This window comes from Ovis canadensis, chromosome 9 (genome assembly GCF_042477335.2).
Source record: "Ovis canadensis isolate MfBH-ARS-UI-01 breed Bighorn chromosome 9, ARS-UI_OviCan_v2, whole genome shotgun sequence".
NCBI lineage: Eukaryota > Metazoa > Chordata > Mammalia > Artiodactyla > Bovidae > Ovis > Ovis canadensis.
Genome location: NC_091253.1, coordinates 96,020,807 through 96,043,676, shown reverse-complemented (window position 1 = coordinate 96,043,676; position 22,870 = coordinate 96,020,807). Strand labels below are relative to the sequence as shown.

The following is a 22,870-nucleotide window of genomic DNA, read 5'->3' as shown; positions in this document are numbered from 1 at the left end:
TTAGATTAAAATATTTATCTTGCATCTTCATCAGCTTATTTTTTATTTGTAGTGTGTTCTTGCAAGTATTATTGTTGTGGGACTGAAGGGAATGCTAATACAGTTTCGAGATTTAAAAAGATATTGGAATGTGGATAAAATTGACTGGGTAAGTAGAAGTTTGACCTAAAATTACTCTCTTGGCTTAAACACATGTTACAAAATAAGCTTTAATAGTTTCATTTGCAGAAGATAGTTTTAGCCATTTGAGGCTTACATTTTACAAATAGTTTTTACTTATTTACAAACTATAATTTTTTTCAAATTCTTAAGACATGAAAATTTAAAATGTCCTTATAAGAACAGAAATGGAATTGTATCAAGTTTTGATTGATGTGCTATTTAAGAACTTTAAAAAAAATATTATCACTTGAATGGTGTGTGAATTCCCAATTTCCATTATGAATTGATTATAGAAGTTAAGATCATCAAGAAACAGCTTGTAGAAATATGACTATATATAACATATATGAGAAGCCAGCATTAATTTCTAAGAAACAGATGCTTCATTGACACAGGATTAACATATTAATAGTGACCATGTGCTCAGTCTCTTAGTCATGTCCAAGTCTTTACAGTCCCATGGACTGTAGCTCCCTAGGCTCTTCTGTTCATGGGATTTCCCAGGCAAGAATACTAGAGTGGGTTGCCATTTCCTTCTCCAAATGGTGAACATATTCATTCTAAATATTTTGTTTAAAAAAATGATTTGTTTTTTAAATGAGTTACATTGAGAATAATAATATTATGTTAATAGTATATTGCTAGGAACAGACTTCTCTCACAGCTCAGGTGGTAAAGAAGCTGTCTGTGATGTGAGAGACCAGAATTTGATCCCTGGGTTAGGAAGATCCCCTAGAGAAGGGAATGGCAACCCACTCCAGTATTCTGGCCTGGAGAATTCCATGGACAGAGGAGTCTGGTGGGCTACAGTCCATGGGGCTGCAAAGAGTCAGACACGACTGAGTGGCTAACAACATAATAGAAAGGAACAGATTAAATTATACTATAAAATATGGATTCTACTAGCATCAGTTTTTATTATGCTTGTTCTAGAGAAATGCGTCTATGTGAGAACATTCGGTATTTTCTCCCTCCCACAAATGGGTGAGCTATTTCATGAGTAGACTCTGCTTAGCTCTATCATGGCTTTTATCATATTGAAATGCAACTGTCTGTGTACTCCTCCTTCAAGTTCTTTACTCGGAGAGACGTTGGAGGATTATTTATGCTGGTGCCTAATTTAATAATGCTCCTCTTAAATCTCAATATTACTGAGCTTCTACCAAGGTACAGTACTAGGTGTTATGTGGAAATGCAGAGATGAATAAAGAAGTACTTATCCTCTTCAGACACTAATATCTGTGCAGCATGCAGACACAGACATAGTAACTGTCATGTGAGGCACGATACAACATAACAGAAGCAAAAGTCAGAACTTGGTGCTGGAGAGAAGTAGAAGCTAAAAAGTTAATTTGGACTGGGTTAATACAGAAGAGTTACAGCACAGCTGAAATGTGAACTGAGACTTGAAGGAATAGTATTTTTTAGGCCGTCCAAGAGGCCAAAATTAAACAGGCTGATGAAGGAACATGACTTTTTTAAGGTGATATGTATGAAGTGGCACGTGGAAATAGAAAAGCTGAGAAAATGCAAAGTTATGTAGCAAGTTATTGATAATCCCATGATAAAGGTATTTATAAGAAACTCATTAATCACATAAAGGGGAGGACATTATCATCATGGAAGGGGAGAGATGTCAAGGAAGCATCAGAGGATGAGATGGCATCACTAACTCAAACTAACATGAGTTTGAGTAAACTCAGGGAGATAGTGAGGGACAGGGAAGCTTGGTGTGCTGCCATCCATGGGGTCACAGAGTTGGACATGACTTAGCAAATGAAAAACTATATATATATGTATACATATATATATATATATATGCAATGCAATATCATTCAGCTATAAAAAGGAACAAAACTGAGTCATTTCTAGAGATATGGATTGACCTAGAAACTCTCATAAGAAGTGAAATATGCAGAAAAAGAAAACCAAATATAGAATAATGTATGTATGTGGAATGTAGAAAAATGGTGCCGATCAACCTATCTTCAGGGCAGGAACAGAGATGCAGATGCAGAGATTGGACATGTGGACACAGTGGGGCGGACGGTGGGGTAGGTTGGGTCATGAGACTGACATAGATGCCCTACTGTGTGTAAGGTAGAAGGCCGATGGGAACCTGCTGTGCAGCGCAGGGTGCCCAGCTCAGGGCGCTGTGGTGATCTGGATGGGTGAGATCCAAGAGGGTGGGGATATATGTAAAAGTTCAGTTCAGTTCAGTTTAGTCGCTCACTTGTGTCTGACTTTTCATGATCTCATGGACAGCAGCTTGCCAGGCCTCCCTCCATCACCAACTCCCAGAGCTTACTCAAACTGATATCCATTGAGTCAGTGATGCCATCCAACCATCTTATCCTCTGTCATCCCCTTCTCCTCCTGCCTTCAATCTTTCCCAGCATCAGGGTCTTTTCCAGTGAGTCAGTTCTTCCTATCAGGTGGCCAAAGTATTGGAGTTTCAGCTTCAGCATCAGTCCTTCCAATGCATATTCAGGACTGATTTCCTTTAGGATGGGCTGGTTGGATCTCCTTGCAGTCCAAGGGACTTTCAAGAGTCTTGTCCAACACCATAGTTCAAAAGCATCAATTTTTAAGCACTCAGCTTTCTTTATAGTCCAACTCTCACATCCATACGTGACCACTGGAAAAACCAAAGCTTTGACTAGACATGTATTGGCAAAATAATGTATACTTACAGGCTGATTCACTTTGTGGTATAGCAGAAATTAACACAACGTTGTAAACGAACTATACCCTAATAAATAAAAAAGAGAGCCTTACACATAATTAGTAAGCTACCTTAATTCTTTTTATAGCAATCCTAGAAAAGAGAATGCTATTGAAAATGACCAAAAATATTCACAATTTTATTTGTAATATTATTATATTAAATGAGAAAATAGTGGAAAATTATGGCATGCTTTTGAACCAAACACATCAACCAACAATTTACAGATTTTAAATAGACTTAAATAGAGGATTGAATTAGCGGTGGGCAGCATCTCTGTATAAAGACTGCACTTTTTCACTTTGCCTTTCCATTAACCTCTGCCTCAGAGAGTCTGGTGGAGTGTGGCTTTGTTTCTGTGTTTCTGGACTTTGTGTGTATGTGTGAACATATATTTTTATTTCTCTCAGGTAATTACCCAGTAGTGAAATGGGTCAGTTATATGGTGTGTGTATATATGTATGTATGTATGTATGTATGTGTGTGTGTGTATATATATATATATATATATATATACCTCCCTATAGCTCAAATGATAAAGAATCTGCCTACGATGCAGGAGACCAGGGTTTGATCCCTGGGTCTGAAAGATCTGCTGGAGAAGGGAATGGCGATCCACTCCAGTATTCTTGCCTGGAGAATCCCATGGACATAGAAGCCTGGCGGGCTATAGTCCATGGAGCTGCAAAGAGCTGGACATGACTGAGTGACTAACACACACACACACACATATATAATTTAATTTATAAAAATATATATAATTTATTTTTCATTGTAGGATAATTGCATTAGAATGCTGTTTCTTTCTGCCATACAACAATGTGAATCAGCTATAAGGATGCATGTGTCCCCTCTTTCTTGAACCTTCTTCCCACTCTCCAGCCCATGCCACCACCCCTGGTTGTCACAGGGCACAAGTATGAGCTTCCTGTGTTATACAGCAACTTCCCACTAGGTATCTATTTTGCATATATTAATGTATATTAATGTTTCAATGCTACTCTCTCAGTTCATCCCATCCTCTCCTTCACCCTCATTGTCCACAAGTCTCTTCTCTTTGTCAGCATCTGTATTCATGCCCTGCAAATAAGTTAATAATTTATTGTTTTTTCAGATCCCGTGTATATGCATTAACATATGATATTTGTTTCTTTCTGACTTACTTCACTCTGTTTAATAGGCTGCAGGTTCATCCACCTCACTAGAGCTGACTCAGATTTGCTCCTTTTTATGGTTAGGTAATATTCCATTGTCTGCAACTTCTTTATCCGTTTATCTGTTGATGGATAGGTTGTTTCCATGTCCTGGCTGTTGTAGATTCTGCTGCAATATCTACTGGGGTACATGAGCCATTTCGAATTATGGTTTTCTCAGGGCATATGCCCAGTAGTGGAATATCTGGGTCTTGTAGTATTTTTATTCCTAGTTTGTAAAGAAGTCTTCATAATGTTCTCCATAGTGGCCGTATCAATTTACTTTCCCACTAACAGTGAAAGATGTTTGCCTTTTTTCCACATCCTCTCCAACATTTATTTTTTGTGGATTTTTTATGATGGCATTTCTGACTAGTGGAAGGTAATACCTCATTGTACTTTTGATTTGCATTTCTCTAATCATGAGTGATGTTGAGCATTTTGTGTTTGCTGGCCAGTATGTCTTTTTCAGAGAAATGTCTGTTTAGGCCCATTTTTAGATTGGATTGTTTGTTTTTCTGATATTGAGCTTGCTACATGAGCTGCTTATATGTTTAGGAGATTAATCCTTTCTCAGCTATTTCATTTCCAACTATTTTCTCCCATTCTGAGGATTGTCTTTTCATCTTGTTTATGATTTCCTTTGCTGTGCAAAGGCTTTTTTTTTTTTTAAGTTAAATTAGTCCTATTTGTTTACGTTTTATTTTTGTTTTCATTACTTTAGGAAGTGGTTCAAAGAGGATCTTGCTGTGATTTATGTCGAAGAGTGTTCTGCCTATGTTTTCTTCTAAGAGTTGTATAGGTTTTCGGTCTTACAGTTAGGTCTTTAATGCATTTTGAGTTTATTTTTGTTTACTGTATTAGGAAGAGTTCCAATTTCACTTTTTTTACATGTACTTACACTTGTCCAGTATTCCCAGCATGACTTCTGGAAGAGGCTGTCATTTCTCTATTGGTCTATATTTGTTTTTGTGTCAATATCATGCTCTTTTATTTATTTATTTTTTCTGACAATGCAGGGGACTTTATTAGGAAGGGATGCCTGAGTGGAGAGCAGTAGGGTAAAGGAATCCAGGAGAACTGCTCTGCCACATGGCTCACAGTCTTAGGTTTTATGGTGATAGTATTACTTTCCAGGTTGTCTTTGGCCAATCATTCTGACTCCTTCCTGGTGTTTCCTGGTGGCACACGCATTGCTCAGCCAAGATGTATGCCAGCAAGAAGGATTCTGAGAGGTAGTCGGACATGTGAGTACCATATTGTCTTGATCACTATAGCTGTAGCGTATAGTCTAATGTCAGGAAAATTGATTCTTCCAGCTCCATTGTTCTTCCTCAAGATTGCTTTGGCTATTTGGAGTCTTTCTATGTTTCCATCAGTTCAGTTCAGTTCAGTTCAGTTCAGTCGCTCAGTTGTGTCTGACTCTTTGTGACCCCATGAATTGCAGCACACCAGGCCTCCCTGTCCGTCACCAACTCCCAGAGTTCACTCAAACTCACGTCCATCAGGTCAGTGATGCCACCAGCCATCTCATCCTCTGTCATCCCCTTCTCCTCCTGCCCCCAATCCCTCCCAGCATCAAAGTCTTTTCCAATGAGTCAACTCTTCATATGAGGTAGCCGAAGTACTGGAGTTTCAGCTTTAGCATCATTCCTTCCAAAGAACACCCAGGAGTGATCTCCTTCAGAATGGACTGGTTGGATCTCCTTGCAGTCCAAGGGACTCTCAAGAGTCTTCTCCAACACCACAGTTCAAAAGCATCAATTCTTCGGCGCTCAGCCTTCTTAAATTGTAAATTTTATTGTCCTAGTGCTGTGGAAAATGTCAGTGTTAATTTGATAGAGTTTGCTTTGAATCTAAATTACTTTGGTTAGTATAGTCATTTTCACAATATTTATTCTCCCAGTCTAAGAATATCTCTCCATCTGTTTGTGTCATCTCTGATTTTTTTCACCAGTGTCTTCATTTTCTGCATTCGGGTCTTTTGTCTCATTAGATAGGTATATTCCTGGGTCTTTTATTTTATTTTATGTGTTGCAATAGAGAATGGAATTGATTCCTTAATTTTTCTTTCTGATTTATCATTGTTCATATATAGGGATGCAAGGGATTTCTGTGTATTGATTTTGTATCCTGTGACTTTATTAAATTCATTGATAACTTCTAGTAATTTTCTGATAGTGTCTTTAGGGTTTACTGTGTGTAGTACCATGTCATCTGTAAACAGTGAGAGTTTTACTTCTTTTTTCATCTAGATTCCTTTTGTTTCTTTTTCTTCTCTGATTGCCATGGCTAGGACTTCCAAAGCTATATTGAAAAATAATGGTGACAGTGGGCACTCTTGACTTGTTTCTGATCTTAGAGAAAATGCTTTCAGCTTTCCACCATTGAGAATAATATTTGCTGTGGGTTTCTCATATATGGCCTTTATTAGGTTGACATAGGTTCCATCTATGCCCATTTTCTGAAGAATTGGTATCACAAATGGGTGCTGAATATTGTAAAAAGCTTCTTCTGCATCTATCAAGAATATCATATGATTTTTATCTTTCAACTTGTTAATATGGTGTGTAACATTGATTGATTTGCATATATTGAAGTATCCATAGGATTAAACCCAAATTAACCATGGTGCATGATGTTTTTAATGTGTCATCAGATTCTGTTTACTGGAATTTTGCTCAGAAATTTTTTTATCTGTGTTCACCTTTGATATTGACCTGTAATTTTCCTTTTTTGTGATGTCTCTTCCAGTTTTGGCATCAGGGTAATGCTGGCCTTCTAGAACGAGTTCATTAGTGTTCCTTCCTCTGCAATTTTTGGGGAAGAATTTAAGAAGGAACAGCATTAACTCTTCTCTAAACGTTTGATAGAATTCACCTGTGAAGCCATGTAGCCCTGGGTTTTGTATTTTGGGAGATGTCTTTTTTAATCACAATTTCGATTTCCATGCTTGAGATTGATCTGTTCGTATTTCTGTTTATTCCTTGTTCAGTCTTAGAGGTTGTGATTTTCTAAGAATTTGTCCATATTTTTCCAGGTTGTCCATTTTATTGGCATATAGTTACTTGTAGTAGTCTCTTATGATCCTTTGTATTTCTGCATTAGTCTGTTTCAATCTCTCATTTTTCATTTCTAATTTTGTTCATTTGAGTCTTCCTTCTTTTTATCTTGATGAGTCTGTCTAATGGGTTATGGATTTTGTTTTTCTTCTCAAAGAACCAGTTTTCAGTTTTATTGATCTTTGGCATTTTTTCTTTCATTTCTTTTTTATTTATTTCTGTTCTCATCTCTATGATTTATTTACTTCTACTTACTTTTTGTGTTTTTGTTTGTTTGTTTTTTGTTCTTTTCCCAGTTGTATTAGTTTGTCTATTTGATATTTTTTCCTATTCTTGAGATAGGATTGCATTGCTATATACTTCCCTCTTAGAACCTCCCAATAGGTTTTGGGTCATCGTATTTTCAGTGTCATTTGTCTCTAGGTATTTAAGAAATCTTTTTAGTAACCTTTTGGCTATTAAGAAGTGTATTGTTTAAATCTCCATATGTTTGTATTTTTTTACAGTTTTTTTTCCTATTATTAATAGCAACTGTTATAGCATTTTGGTCAGAAAAGATACCTGTTACAATTTCAATTTTCTTAAATTTAGTTAAGTTTGATATGTGACCCAAGATGTGACCTATCCTGAGAATGTTCCATGTGCACTTGAGAGGAAAGTGTATTCTTCTGCTTTGGATGGAATGCTCTGAAGATATCCATTAGGTTCATCTGATCTAATGTGTAATTTGCAGCTTGTGTTTCCTTATTAACTTTCTGCCCGGATGATCTGTCAGTTCAGTTCAGTTCAGTCGCTCAGTCATGTCTGACTCTTTGCAACCCCATGAATCGCAGCATGCCAGGCCTCCCTGTCCATCACCATCTTCCGGAGTTCACTCAGACTCATGTCCATCGAGTCTGTGATGCCATCCAGCCATCTCATCCTCTGTCGTCCCCTTCTTCCCTGCCCCCAATCCCTCCCAGCATCAGAGTCTTTTCCAATGAGTCAACTCTTTGCATGAGGTGGCCAAAGTACTGGAGCTTCCGCTTTAGCATCATTCCTTCCAAAGAAATCCCAGGGTTGATCTCCATTGGTGGAAAAGTCCCCTACTATTATTGTTACTATTGATTTCCCTTTTATGTCTGTTAATGTTTGCCTATGTATTGAGGTGCTCCTATGTTGGGTGTGTGAATATTTACAATTGTTCTATTTTCTTCTTGGATTGAGAGCTTGATTATTATGTATCGTCCTTCCTTACCTCTTGTAATGTTTTTTATTTTAAGGTCTATTTGTCTGATATGCAAATTGCTACTCTGGCTTTCTTTTGATTTCAATTTGCCTGGAATACCATTTTCTATGCTCTCACTTTCAATCTGTTTGTGCCCCTAGGTCTGAAGTGTCTCTTGTAGACAGCATCTGTAGGGGTCTTGTTTCTGTATCCATTCAGCCAGTCTGTGTCTTTTGGTTGAGGCATTTAATCCATTTACATTTAAAGTAATTATTGGTATATATGTTTCTTTGGGCATTTTCTTAATTGTTTTGAGTTTATTTTTGTAGGTCTTTTCCTTCTCTTGTGTTTCCTGCTTTTAGAAGTCCCTCTAGCATCTGTTGTATAGCTGATTTGGTGGTGTTGAATTCTCTTGACTTTTGCTTGTCTGTAAAATTTTAGGTTTTTGCCTCAAATCTGAATGTGATCCTTGCTAGGTAGAGTAATCTTGATTGTAAGTTTTTTCCATTCATAATTTTAGATCTAATCCTGCCACTCCCTTCTGGCCTGCAGAGTTTCTGCTGAGAGATCAGCTATTAACCTGATACGGGTTCTCTTTATTTTGCCTGTTGCTTTTCCCCTTGATGCTTTTAGTAGTTTTTTCCCTGGGTGTAATTTTTGTTAGTTTGATTATAAGTGTCTCGATGTGTTTCTCCTTGAGTTTATCTTATGTGAAACTCTCTGTGCTTCTTAAACTTGTTTGGCCATTTCCTTTCCCACGTTAGAGAAGCTTTCAACTGTAATTGCTACAGCATTTTTTCTCAGGCCCTTCTTTCTCGCTTCTTCTTCCGTTGTTGGTGTTCAGTCACTAAGGTGTATCCAGCTCTTTGTGCCCCCATGGACTTCTGCACACCAGGATTCCCTGTCCTCCAGTTTTGTGTGGATCTGTATATTCCTTTCCTGGTCCTGGGCAGGGACTCCTGCCAGTACTCAGCTGGTGTTCTGCGAGATCTTCTACATCTGAAGATGTATTCCTGATGCATTTGTGGAGAGAGATGTACTCCACATCCACCTAGTCCTCTATTCTTGCAGAGATTTCATCACAGGAATGTTGTAGAACAAGACTGCGAGGAACTTAGCAATCGGGAGAAAGAGGAGCATACCAAAGGACCCATATATTCTCTCTCCTGTTCTCTTTCAGGGCATATGGGTCAGTACATACATATTTACAATATGTTTTGCTGCCAATGTTGGGCTGCTGTTTGGTGTTGTGTGTACCACAGCTATCGTGATTGGTCGCTTCCCAAGGTAAGATATTATTTATTTGATGTTTGTTCTGACACAGCAGCAAAATATATGGTGTTGTCAGTTACTTTTATTTCTGTGGAATAGACAGTATTATAATCTCATGTTTTTAGATTTAGAGCTAGAAAGAGAATTTTTTAATCTATGTGTGATATATAACAATGTTGGTCTTAATGGAGAAGAAATGGTCTTAGTGGAGGAGAAGTATTTTGTTATAGATATAAAATAGAATATATAAAATCTATTAAAGTGAATAAATTAGCATCATAGCCATATACTGCATTAGAGTTACTTTTTTCTGATTAAGGGAATGTTTATAGTATCTAATGAGACATAAACCATACAGCAATGTAATCATTTGAAAAGTTAAATAACCTCAAATTTAACTTTTCCAAAGTTGTATTAATTTACCTACTTTTTCTACATAGCTTATTAAAAAGTACATTCTTTTTGTTTTTTACTAACCATCTGTAAGGCCCTTCCATATTTTGATTATTTTTCTGTTTGCTCAGTGTTCACCATTTGATAAAGCTTCTACTAACATCTCATCCTTCTTCTGAAATTCTTTGTGAAATAATATATTCTTAAAAATTAAAGTTATATCTCTATAGAGTCTATCAGTTAAGTTCAGTTCAGTCACTCAGTGACATCTGACTCTTTGTGGCCCTATGGAGTCCAGCATGCCAGGCCTCCCTGTCCATCACCATTTCCCGGAGTTTACTCAAACTCATGTCCATTGAGTCAGTGATGCTATCCAAACATTTCATCCTCTGTCGTCCCCTTCTCCTCTTCCTTCAATCTTTCCCAGTGTCAAGGTCTTTTCAAATGAGTCAGTTCTTTGCATCAGGTGGACAAAGTATTGGAGTTTCAGCTTCAGCATCAGTCCTTCCAATGAATATTCAGGACTGATTTCCTTTAGGATGGACTGGTTGGATCTCTCTGCAGTCCAAGGGACTCTCAAAGGGTCTTCTCCAACACCACAGTTCAAAAGCATCAATTCTTCAGCACTCAGCTTTCTTTATGGTCCAACTCTGACATCTACACATGACTACTGGAAAAACCATAGCTTTGACTAGATGGACCTTTTTTAGCAAAGTAATGTCTCTGCTTTTTAATATGCTGTCTAGGTTGGTCATAGCTTTTCTTCCAAGGAGTAAGCGTCTTTCAGTTTCTTGGCTGCAGTCACCATCTGCATTGGTTTTGGAGCCCAAGAAAAGAAAGTCTGTCATGGTTTCCATTGTTTCCCCATCTCTTTGCCATGAAGTGATGGGACCAGGTGCCATGATGTTAGTTGTTTGAATGTTGAGTTTTAAGTCAACTTTTTCACTCTCCTCTTTCACTTTCATCAAGAGGCTCTTTAGTTTTTCTTCAGTTTATGCCATAAAGGTGGTGTTATCTGCATATCTGAGGTTATTGATATTTCTCCTGGCAATCTTGATTCTAGCTTTTGCTTCATCCAGCCCGACATTTCACATGACGTACTCTGCATATAAGGTAAATAAGCAGGATAACAATATGCAGCCTTGGTATACTCCTTTCCCAATTTGGAGCCAGTCCTTTGTTCCACGTCCAGTTCTAACCATTGCTTCTTGACCTGCATACAAGACGGATGAGTCATAGTGGAGCATTCTGACAAAACGTGGTCCACTGGAGAAGAGAATGGCAAACCACTTCTATGTTCTTGCCTTGAGAACCCCATGAACAGTATGAAAACGTGAAAAGATATGACAGTGAAAGAGGAACTCCCCAAGTCAGTAGATGCCTAATATGCTGCTGGAAAAGAGTGGAGAAATAACTCCAGAAAGAATGAAGAGACGAAGCCAAAGTGAAAACAATGCCCAGCTGTGGATGTGACTGGTGATGGAAGTAAAGGCCGATGCTGTAATGAGCAATATTGCATAGGAACTTGGAATGTTAGGTCCATGAATCAAGGCAAATTGGAAGTGGTCAAACAAGAGATGGCAAGAGTGAACGTGGACATTTTAGGAATATATGAACTAAAATGGACTGGAATGGGTGACTTTACTTCAGATGACCATTATATCTACTACTGCGGGCAAGAATACCTTAGAAGAAATGGAATAGCCCTCATAGTCAACTAAAGAGTCTGAAATGCAGTACTTGGGTGCAATCTCAAAAATTACAGAATGATCGCTATTCGTTTCCAAGGCAAACCATTCGATATCATAGTAATCCAAGTCTATGCCCCAACCGCCAATGCTGAAGAAGCTGAAGTTGAACAGTTCTATGAAGATGTACAAGACCTAACACCAAAAGAGATGTCCTTTTCATCATAGGGGACTGGAATGCAAAAGTAGGAAGTCAAGAAACACCTGGAATAACAGGCAAGTTTGGCTTTGGAGTACAAAATGAAGCAGGGCAAAGGCTAACAGAGTTTTGCCAAGAGAATGCATTGGTCATAGCAAACACCCTCTTCTAACAACACAAGAGATGATTCTACACATGGATATCACCGGATGGGCAATACCAAAATCAGATTGATTATATTCTTTGCAGCTGAAGATGGAGAAGTTCTATACTGTCAGCAAAAACAAGACTGGGAGCTGACTGTGGCTCAGATCATGAACTCCTTATAGAGTCTCTCTCTCTCTCTCTCTCTCTCTATATATATATATATATATATATATATATATATGCACATTGTTATCTGATCCTATCTTGTTATTGATTCTCTCTTTACTTCCTGTATTTTACACAAGATTTCTGAAAAACCGTATACTTTCTAGCCTTTTCCCTTATTGCTCACTCTTTTTTGTCAATTTACCTCCTATGCCTTAAAGATATGATAGCTGAGAGTCCAAATGAGATAAATTACATTTTAAAAATCTCCATTTAGATGTCTGTGCTGTTACGTTTGGAGAAGGCAATGGCAACCCACTCCAGTACCCTTGCCTGGAAAATCCCATGGGCAGAGGAGCCTGGTAGGCTGCAGTCCACAGACATGACTGAGCAACTTCACTTTCACTTTTCACTTTCATGCATTGGAGAAGGAAATGGCAACCCACTCCAGTACTCTTGCCTGGAGAATCCCAGGGACGGGGGCGCCTGATGGGCTGCTGTCTATGGGGTTGGACACGACTGAGGCGACTTAGCAGCAGCAGCAGCAGCAGCTGTTACTTTATTTCTGAGGATCCCAGAGAGATACACATTTACCAGTGTCTTATGAACAGCTGGGATGTAGCATGGAAGCCACTCTGGATACTTTCTAATTGTTATAATAAAGTGATTCATCCTTTTTACTTTGTCGTGATTAATGTAGTAACTTGGAAATTATGTATTTCATATATGCTTTCATTCTAGAGCAAATACTCTGAGTACAAAAAATATGAAAGAGATGGAATTTAAAGTGAAGACAGAAATGGATGATGTAAGTTTAGTTCCCTTTTCCTTTGTGTAATTAATAATTTTTGTAGGTCAGATAGTTTCAAGGTATAAGAAGCAGATAAATTACTAATTTTACAATGATAATTCTATTTTTGATTAGTTTGAACTTTTGAAAGTATATCTGACCACTACATATATGGCAGTCAACATGCAACAAATCAATAGAACAACAACAGAAATCTTGTATCAGCATTCAAATAAGAGAATAAAATGGCACATAAAAATACAGTAGAATCATGGTCCAGATTAGTTCAGATATTTGGAAACCTCTTTTCCGTTTGACGTGTCTATTAGTTTGTGTGTGTGTCACTTAGTCGTGTCTGACTCTTTGCGACCTCATGGACTGTAGCCCACCAGACTCCTCTGTCCATGGAATTCTCTGAGAATACTGGAGTGGTTTGCAATTTCCTTCTCAGGTGATTTTCCTGACCCAGGGGTCTCCTGCATTGCAGGCAGATTCTTTACCACCTGAGCTATAGGGAAGTCCCGACTATTAGTTTAGTTTAACATATGACAGTCAAACTTAACTAGTAGTCTGGAGAAGGCAATGGCACCCCATTCCAGTACTCTTGCCTGGAAAATCCCATGGACGGAGGAGCCTGGTGAGCTACAGCCCATGGGGTCGCGAAGAGTCAGACATGACTGAGCGACTTCACTTTGACTTTTCACTTTCATGCATTGGAGAAGGAAATGGCGACCCACTCCAGTGTTCTTGCCTGGAGAATCCCAGGGACGGGGGAGCCTGGTGGGCTGCTGTCTCTGGGGTCGCACAGAGTCGGACACGACTGAAGTGACTTAGCAGCTGCAGCAAACTAGTAGTCTATTCCAAATTAAATGATGGTGGAAGATGGGGAACGGGGAAGGGAATAAAGAAAAGTGGGATCATGGTATTTTGTTAAAACAGTCAATGAATCTTACTATCAGCAGAGTGTAATTAACGACTCTAGGCTTGGTTTCTTGCACAGTGGGCACCTTTTTTAAGGAAATAACTTATATAAATGATCTCACCCTCAGGTAGCGCTAGTGGTAAAGAACTCGCCTGCCCAGGCAGGAGACATAAGAGATGCAGGTTTGATCCCTGGGTCTGAGATTCCTTGGAGGAGGGCATGGCAATCCAATCCAGTATTCTTCCCTGAGGGATCCCATGGACAGAGGAACTTGGCTGTCTACAGTCCATAGGGTTGCACTGAGTCAGACACGACTGAAGTGACTTAGCAGGCATGCACGCAATCCATGTTTAGGCAGGCCAATTGTGTTTTAATTCTAGCTTCTTGTTCTGAAGGACGACACAAGTTTAAGGTGAAGAAAGAAAATGTTGACTGAAATTCTTGTCAGTTAAAAAAAACTGGCTTACTTTGAAACTGCTTTGTGATGTTTGACTAACCTTTTTTATCTTTATTTTTCATTTTTGTTTTAATAACTCATGATTGTCCTCAGAACAGACAGAACTAAACTCCTACCAGAAGGGTCAGTGTCAGGGTATTTCTAAGTAGACTGGAAGTAAAAAGTAAGCAACAGGAGTCCTTCTCTGACCCCCAGGGAAATGGCTTGTGTTTTTAACAAGTATGGAAAGATTTGCGTCATAGAAAGCTATCAGAGTTCAAAGACTTTGAAGGTGTCCCAGACTCAAGTTTTCCACCAATGTTTCCTTTCTTTCTTTCCTGTCCCTTTGTTTTCTTCCTTTAAAATTTTCAGGTGCCAAGTCCTAGACTGACTCAGGCCTCTGTATCCACCCCATACATGCAGCTGTGTACCAAAGCCTTGACATTCTTAGCTTTGAAGCAAAATTCAAGTGTGACTATTTTTCAGTTTAAAGATATCTAATTAATAAATTGTACCTAATGCATACCTTTTCCTCAAGCTAAACGTGTGAGGAAATGAATAAGGGGATTTGCAGGGAGATGAAAGTGCCGCAGATTCTCCATGTCTTACATTTGATTTATTCCAGTCTAGTTACCTACCTGAATAGTAATCATGTCACAGGAAATCTTAATTTTATTAGAACATTGCACCTCACTGGTTATTTAAAACTAAGAGGGGAAAAAAAAAAACTAAGAGGAAAAACACTAAGAGAAAGACTTGAATATGAACTGTTAGGTGGAGTTTTTAGCTAACGTCAAGTGTAGCGGTGATCTGTCCCTCCCCTCTCCCTCTTCTTCTTCAGGTGAAACAATTTGGAAGGTCTCTTTCCACTCAGGGACTTCAGCTGTATTGAGAATTTCTTTTCTGGTGCAACTCCATTCTTTAATAAATGCCTATCTTTAAAAAGCATACTAACTCAAAACATACTGGCGCAATCATATGGTGAGATTAATGATACAATCTAAGATGTGGGAGCTTTGTCATAACTAAACACGACAGGCCGAATGTTTGATTTTGTCTTGTAAGAGATTTCCTCTTTATTAAAAGTTCCTTGGGTAACATAAAGGTTTTTTATTTTCTTGAACTGTTTAGTTGTGGCAAATCTCCTCACTTTATAGAGCTTAAAAGGTTGTGTAGCTATAGAAACTTTTTGAGATTATCCGGTTTAAAAATGTACCTGCTTTAGCTCTCACGATTCTAGTAGGGGAAGGATGAGGAGGCGATGAGCAGTCATTGGCAGGGATGGGGCGGTTGGGGGGGTGGTGCGGCTGTGGTTTCTGCAATGCTGCAGCACCGTCTCTGCGCTGCTGGGATGGGAAGGAGAGTGAGGGTCCCGGTGGAGCCAGTGGCAGTGCTGCTGCGGGAGGGTGGGCGTCGGAAGGCGATGGAGGGTCTAGATGAACAACACTGGCAGCATCCAATGGTTGCTGCAAGAGAGGGTCCAAGCCTGGCACAACGTCCAGCTACAGAGGCATGAAATCAGAGGACTGTGATTGTCAAAGTCCTGAGAGAGCTTTCTCAGTCAGCCTCCTGTCCTACTAGGACTGAAAGCACCGTTCAAAATATAAGGTGAGATCCATGCGCAGTCCTACATGATTTGCTGTGACTTTCTGAGTACAGTGGTTTCCCTCCGAAAGTAATTACTTGTTTCTTGGGGACTGTGTGAACAAGGGAAAGCAGTCATTGGACACTCTCTGCCTCTTACTGGCTTACAAAATCAAATGTCTCTAGATTGTTTTCTTCTCAGAGGAAACCGCGAATGTGACAATATCAGTAGAATATAGGGATTTTATGATGAATTAAAAGAAGATATAACATTAAAGTATGGAAAACTTTCGCAGACTACTTTAACTGTTTATGGATAGCAGTCATCCTGGATGAGAAAATATTCTGCTGTCATGGAGGTTTATCACCAGATCTCCAATCTGTGGAGTGGATTTGGTGAATTATGCAGCCAATCGATGACTTAGATCAAGATTGTCTTTGTGGCCTTTTGTGGTCTGAACCTGATAAGGATGTTTTTGGCTGGTGTTTGAAAATGACAGATGGTCGTGCTTTGCACTTGGTGCAGAAGTGGTTGTGAATTTCTCCATAAACGTGATTTGGATCTTGTATGTAGAGCCCATCGGGAGGTTGATGGTGGATAGATGTTTTTTGCAAAGAGACAGTTGGTCACTCTGTTCTCTGCATCCAGTTATTGTGGAGAGCATGACAAAGCAGGTGCCACGATGAGTGTGGGTGAGACACTGATGTGTTCTCTTCAGATTTTACAGCCTGCAGAGAAAAAGAAGTAAAGTGCCCCGAAACCTGAAATACCTTCAAGGGCTATGATCACAAAGCAAGCAAAGAAATAAATGTCATTTTGACACTGCCTAGTCTGGGCTTGTAACATATATAGCTTTTATTTTTAAAGCTGTAATGTGTATTGGTCAACTTACTTAAATAATGTTTGTGGGCCCCTGTTCCAGTTTTTACTTTATCAATAGTATTTGTTGATTTTAACAGCAAATAAAAGATTCCCCACTCTCAAGGAAAGATGTTTTATTTTGTTTAGTTCTCTGTTCCTTTTGCAAACAATTATAGTGCCAAAGTTGTACACCCCAGGACAGTTTATCCTGACTAAGGGGTGAGTATACAACTGATCTTTCTTTAAATTTGGTATAGCTCATGAATAATGTAAATACCCATTTTCTTTAGGATATAAAGAGAGATCTAGGGTGCTCAGCGTGTACATGCTATTGTCATAAAATGCATACTGTTGGATGCAAAACACTGTGAACCTTTTTGTTTGCTTGCTTCAAAGAAATAGCTCTTTTTCTTGTCTTGTCATGTACAAACTAGTTTTTAGAGTTATCAAAATCGAGAATAACTTTCAACCTTGCCAGCATCACTTGTATGTATATTTAATTAAAGTATACTTTCCCCTGTGATACACTTAAATGATAATTAAAGCCATTATTTTAAATGTTTGTGATTCTTTCCTAAAACCAAAGTTTCTATTGAAATATATATGGGCACTGTCCTAAGTACAAGGTGACATGATTGTGTATCCCTGCCGCCTTCTTGGGGATTCAAAAATATGTTTTTAAGTTTGAATAGCAATTAATAACATAGGGCTGTTTACACACTACTAATGGTTAAAGTTAATAACACTTTGTAGTATTTTCAGTCTATTCATTAAGTAATCTTTTTACAGTTACATCAGGACTGAACCTGTCCATTCAGAAGCTTCAAATTATAAAAACAATACTGTTCTGTATGTGTGACTAATTATGCTTTCTTTGGCCTACATTCCTTATTCTGTGAAGAAGTTGAAGCTTGTAAGTCAAAACAAAGAAACTAACTTACTATCCACCAGTTTATACAGAACTCACAGTATCTATGACTTTTTAAAACTAATCTCTGTTTTAAAAAAAGGAAAGCAGTTTCAACAGATGACTATGTACAATAATACCATGTGGGAAAAATGAATTCAGACTTATTTAATGATGAACTTGTTAAAAAAAAAATTACCTACTTCAAAAAACAAGGAAGCTAAGAGAGGTTAAATGAATTATCCAAATTCACATTATCTATTATTTTCCAGTCTTTCTCTCTCTCTCTGTATGTGTCTGAAGGAGTACTGCTTTATTTAGTAGGTAAGGAATTATCATTTCATAGAGCTTCCATTTCTCTCAGTTTCTAAGATAGACCCCTGCTCCAAAGGTCATGGTGCTGTGCTGTGCTTAGTCACCCAGTTGTGTCTGACTCTTTGTGACCCCATGGACTGTAGCCCATGAGGTTCCTCTGTTCATGAGGATTCTCCAGGCAAGAATACTGGAGTGGTTTGCCATGCCCTCCTCCAAGGGATCTTCCCAACCCAGGGATTGAAGCCAGGTCACCTGCATTGTAAGTGGTTTCTTTACCATCTGAGACACCAGGGAAGCCCACAGGTCACGGCAAAGATGGTATTGCCAGGAAGACCTGGGAAAATAGCTGCAGCAGTCAAATTTTGTATTGAACTTTTTCCTTCTCCATTTCTTCATGTCTTGTCTACCTCCTGGCAATCGAATATAATCTAGGCCTGCCCAAAGTGAAATTACCTTCCTGATAATACCTCTTGGTTTCTTTGTCCCAATTAGAACTGTCAGTCACTTGTAAGGTGACTTCCAGGCAAAGGAACGCTACATCATTATGAGGTAAAATGATTGACAGTTGACCTTTCAGGCCATATTTTCATTTTAAAAGATACGGGATGGCTAGGTAAAGGAATTTTAAATTTCTGGATTGAGTAGAAGAGGTACTGTTAGGAGGAGAAGTCTTTCTGATACTCTTTGGATAGTCTTTTGCTTCTCCAAAACTCAGTAGGAATAAGGGGTGTTTTCTGAAAGGCTACAGACTTATCTAACGGTTGCTAATGTTTCTTAGTAAAGAAGTACATGTTTTCCTTCAGACATATGGTAGTATATTTAATCCTCCAAAAATTTTTAATAATGAAAACATAAGCAAAGAAATTGTCAATCATGATTGAGTGACATTTGTACTTACAGGGTTTCAATTCATTGTAGGATTTATTTCATTCAGAACTCTGAATCTATTCATTTGTTTCCTCTAAAAGGAAACCCTGCAGCGGGTGAAAATTATCTCAATAAACAACCCACTTGTTTTTCTGAACGCAAAGAAGTTCCATAATGATATAATGAACATAATCCAAAAAGAAAATACTGGAAACCAACCACTTGATGAAATCAGAAAGGTAAGGTCAACTCTTTTGATTATGTTATGCTACAGGTAATCCTATATCTTGATACCCCAGAAAGGAATCATGTAACTATAATACATTATAGAAATGTTGAGAGGCCTCTTCCCTCAGTAAAATCTTATATGATGTTATAATTTTTATTTGGTTTGTAGTTAGCCTTTAGGTGATCACTCTTGTTCATTCACTTGTTCATTCACTCCCCAAGTCAGCAAATATCTGAAGGACGTGTGTGTTGTGCTGCTCTGTGCTTAGTCACTTAGTTGTATCTGACTCTTTGCGACCCCAGGCTCCTCTGTCCGTGGACTTCTCTAGGCAAGAAGACTGGCGTGGGTTGCCATGCCCTCCTCCAGGGGACCTTCCCAACCCAGGGATCGAACCCAGGTCTCCCACATTTCAGGCAGATTCTTGACCAGCTGGGCTATCAGGGAAGCCTGTGTACTAGGTGCTATAACCCTGGGAGAAATAAATAAGACAATTCACTTAAATTAAGAATATTTTTACCAAGAGAAAGAAGAGTTAGGTCTGCTTCTAAAAGAGAATACAGTAGATGACTCAAAGAGGTATAAACTGTTGGCCTCATTATGATAACATTGTCTTAAATTGCCATCATTTTTTATCTCCACAAATTATCTCAGTTAAGAGAGATAGCAAATAAAATGTGCATGAGAAAGAGGTATGCATAATCATTTGAATCTTCAAGCCCTCTGCAATGTTAAGAGCATGGACTTAGGAGCTAAGCTGCCTGGGTAAGCTACTTAGAAGCTATTAGACCTTCAGTTCAGTTCAGTTCAGTTGCTCAGTCATGTCCGACTCTTTGCGACCCCATGGACTGCAGCACACCAGGCTTCCCTGTCCATCACTAACTCCCAGAGTTTACTCAAACTCATCCCCATTGAATCGGTGATGCCATCCAGCCATCTCATCCTCTGTCATCCTCTTCTCCTCCTGCCTTCCCTCTTTCCCAGCATCAGGGTCTTCTCAAATGAGTCAGTTCTTTGCATCAGGTGGCCAAAGTATTAGACCTTGAGCTCTTTTAGATGTCACTTTCATCAGAATATTAGGAGCCACCACCTGTGATTTTGGGTTGAAAAGAACTTGCTCTTATGCTAAAGGGGGAGATATATATCTAATTGTTCAAGTTGTATTAATATATTAGGTCTGTTTTTCATCACAAAACCATTCTATACCTGTATATGAGACAGGTATGTTCTTGTGGCTGACTTTATAACCACCATGTATAACAGCATTATGGGAAAATCTGTCTAGAGCTTCATGTAATCTAATTAACCTACAAGAAGTTTGTGGTCTTGTTTTTCCAAAATGTAAACTTACTTCTTGAAATAATATACTAAATTGTGGGTATTATCATTTCTAGTAGAGTACCTGACATGGCAATTCTTATTACTAATTATTTATCAATAGTTGATAGTGTTTTCCTTACTTTCCTGCAAGATTAAGGTTGCTCCAACCTGTTTTCAGAAATTGCAAAATGACATGTGTTTACCTTTAGTGTATCTTAGAAACAAATCTCATTAACACAGTCTTTTGTGAGTAGTTTCCACATATATTTTACCCACTTGGGATTTCAGAAAATTGAGTCTAAAAATCAAACAAGGTTCATTGAATTTAGGTTATTCGTAGATGAAGGCACTCAAAAGGATTCTTCAACTCAGAACTTTATGATGGTGAGGAAGAATTTGTTGAAACTGAGTTCCACTATAATGATAATGATGCAAATATTGTATGTATATTTGTATGTTGTGAATTTTAAAGGAATACCAAGGATTTGGATGGCAATCTGGAAGCCCTGCTCTCAGAGGAACCTGGGATAAACCTTTATTTGGAATGGTTAAAAGGATAGTCTTGAGCTTGAGTGCTCTTTGGGGTACTTCGTATTATTCTTGTCGGACACTGTCAAGGATATCTACTTGTCTTGAGGACTATGCATTTACTCCAGGTTCAGTTTTAGAGTAAGATGTCTGCAGCAGTTAATCGCTACTGCAACTTTGCCCCCCTTTATCAGGCTGCACAGAGCAGTCCGCAGTTGTGCCTTCAACTGGAGTGCTCTGCCAGGGCCTTGATTTTCTCTTCTCTGAAAGCTGTGTTTTCAACAGACGGTGGTGATGGACGTTTAAAACACTCCAGAGCAGGAAGATTCACATCCCATTCAAAACACAAATAGAAAAAGGATCCTCTGTTAGGTTATATAATGATATACTTTTATATTCTATATGCTCAGTTGTGTCCAACTCTTTGAGACCCCATGGACTTTAGCCTACCAGGCTCCTCTGTCCACAGGTTTTCCCAGGCAGTAATGCTGGAGCAGGATGCCATTTCCTACTCCAGGGTTTCTTTTCAACCCAGGATTGAATCCGTGTGTCTTGTGTCTCTTGCACTGGCAGGCGGATTCTTTACCACTGAGCCTCTATATCACCATTAAATATCTCCCTGAATACAGAAGCTTAGAAGGATCTCAGGCTGCTGGTGTTTGATGGATTTGTGCTTATTATTATCTAGAGCTACAGGTGTTCACTATTCATTACCATTTTGTGCTCTCACCTTGCAAGAGAAGTTTCAATCTACCATTTATCTAAAATTTTCTTTCGCTCAAGCAAGATGTTTTTCCAAACTAGACTTTGTTTTTGAAACAGTGTTTTAGATTTACAGAAAAACTGAGTAGTTGGTATAGAGAGTTCCTATATATAGAGAGAGTTCCTATATATAGAGAGAGTTCCTATATATACCCCACATTACACAGTTTCCTCTATTATTAACATCTTGTATTAGTGTGATATATTTATTATAATCAATCAACCAATATGGATACGTGATCATTAAGTAAAGTCTGTGCTTTATCTGGGCTTCTCAGGTGGTGCTAGTGGTAAAGAATGCATCTGCCAGTGCAGGAGACTTAAGAGATGTGGGTTCGACCTTTGGGTCAGGAAGATGCCCTGGAGGAGGGCATGATAACCCGCTCCAGTAATCTTGCCTGGAGAATCCCATGGACAGAGGAGCCTGGCGAGCTATAGTCCATAGGGTGGCATAGAGTTGGACAGGACTGAAGCGATTTAGCACACATGCTTTATTTAGATTTACTTAGTTCTGCCTGATATCCTTTCTCTGTTCTAGAATTCCATCCAGTATATCACGTTACATTTAGTCGTCCTGTCTCCTTAGTTTCCTCTTGACTGTGGCAGTTTCTTAGGCTTTCCCTTTATTGAATGGTCTTGACAATTTTGAGTAATACTGGTCAGATGTTTTGTAGAATGCCCCTCTATTGGAATTATCTCTTATTTTTTCTTGTGATAGCACTGGGAATATGGGGTTTTTTTTAGGAAGAAAACTATAGAGGTGAAGTGCCATTTTCATCACATTTGTATCAAGGGTACATAATATCAACATGATTTCTCACTGTAGATATTAATCTTGATCTCCTGGATGAAGTAGTATTTGTCAGGTTTCTCCCCTGTAAAATTACTTTATTTCCCCTTTTGCATGCTATACTCTTTGAAAGCGAGTCACTGTGTGCAGCTTGTATTTAGGGAATGTGAAGTCATGCTCCACCTTCTTCAGGGTGGAGTATTTATATAAATAATTTGAAATTCTTCTGCAGAAGAGGTTTCAGACAAGGTATTTTTAAGAGGAGAGAAAGGAAGCTCACGTTCACTGGCTGTGTTTCAAGGGCTCATCTCTTTACCTGGGTTATCTAACGTACTTGTCGTCAGCCCC

General features: G+C 38.6%; 1 protein-coding gene and 1 pseudogene across 4 annotated transcripts in view; both read left to right on the top strand.

The window, feature by feature from the left end:
- The window catches only part of SLC26A7 (solute carrier family 26 member 7), a 147,204-nt gene that overhangs the window by 96,470 nt on the left and 27,864 nt on the right, over nucleotides 1–22,870 (top strand). For all 4 annotated transcript variants that reach the window (XM_069600647.1, XM_069600649.1, XM_069600646.1 and 1 more), the window contains 4 exons: nucleotides 53–148; nucleotides 9,530–9,636; nucleotides 12,955–13,021; nucleotides 18,998–19,135. In XM_069600647.1, the coding sequence (XP_069456748.1) occupies nucleotides 53–148; nucleotides 9,530–9,636; nucleotides 12,955–13,021; nucleotides 18,998–19,135 (408 nt within the window). The remainder of the gene's footprint in view (nucleotides 1–52; nucleotides 149–9,529; nucleotides 9,637–12,954; nucleotides 13,022–18,997; nucleotides 19,136–22,870) is intronic.
- Nucleotides 15,623–16,754, top strand: LOC138446256 (serine/threonine-protein phosphatase PP1-gamma catalytic subunit A-like; annotated as a pseudogene).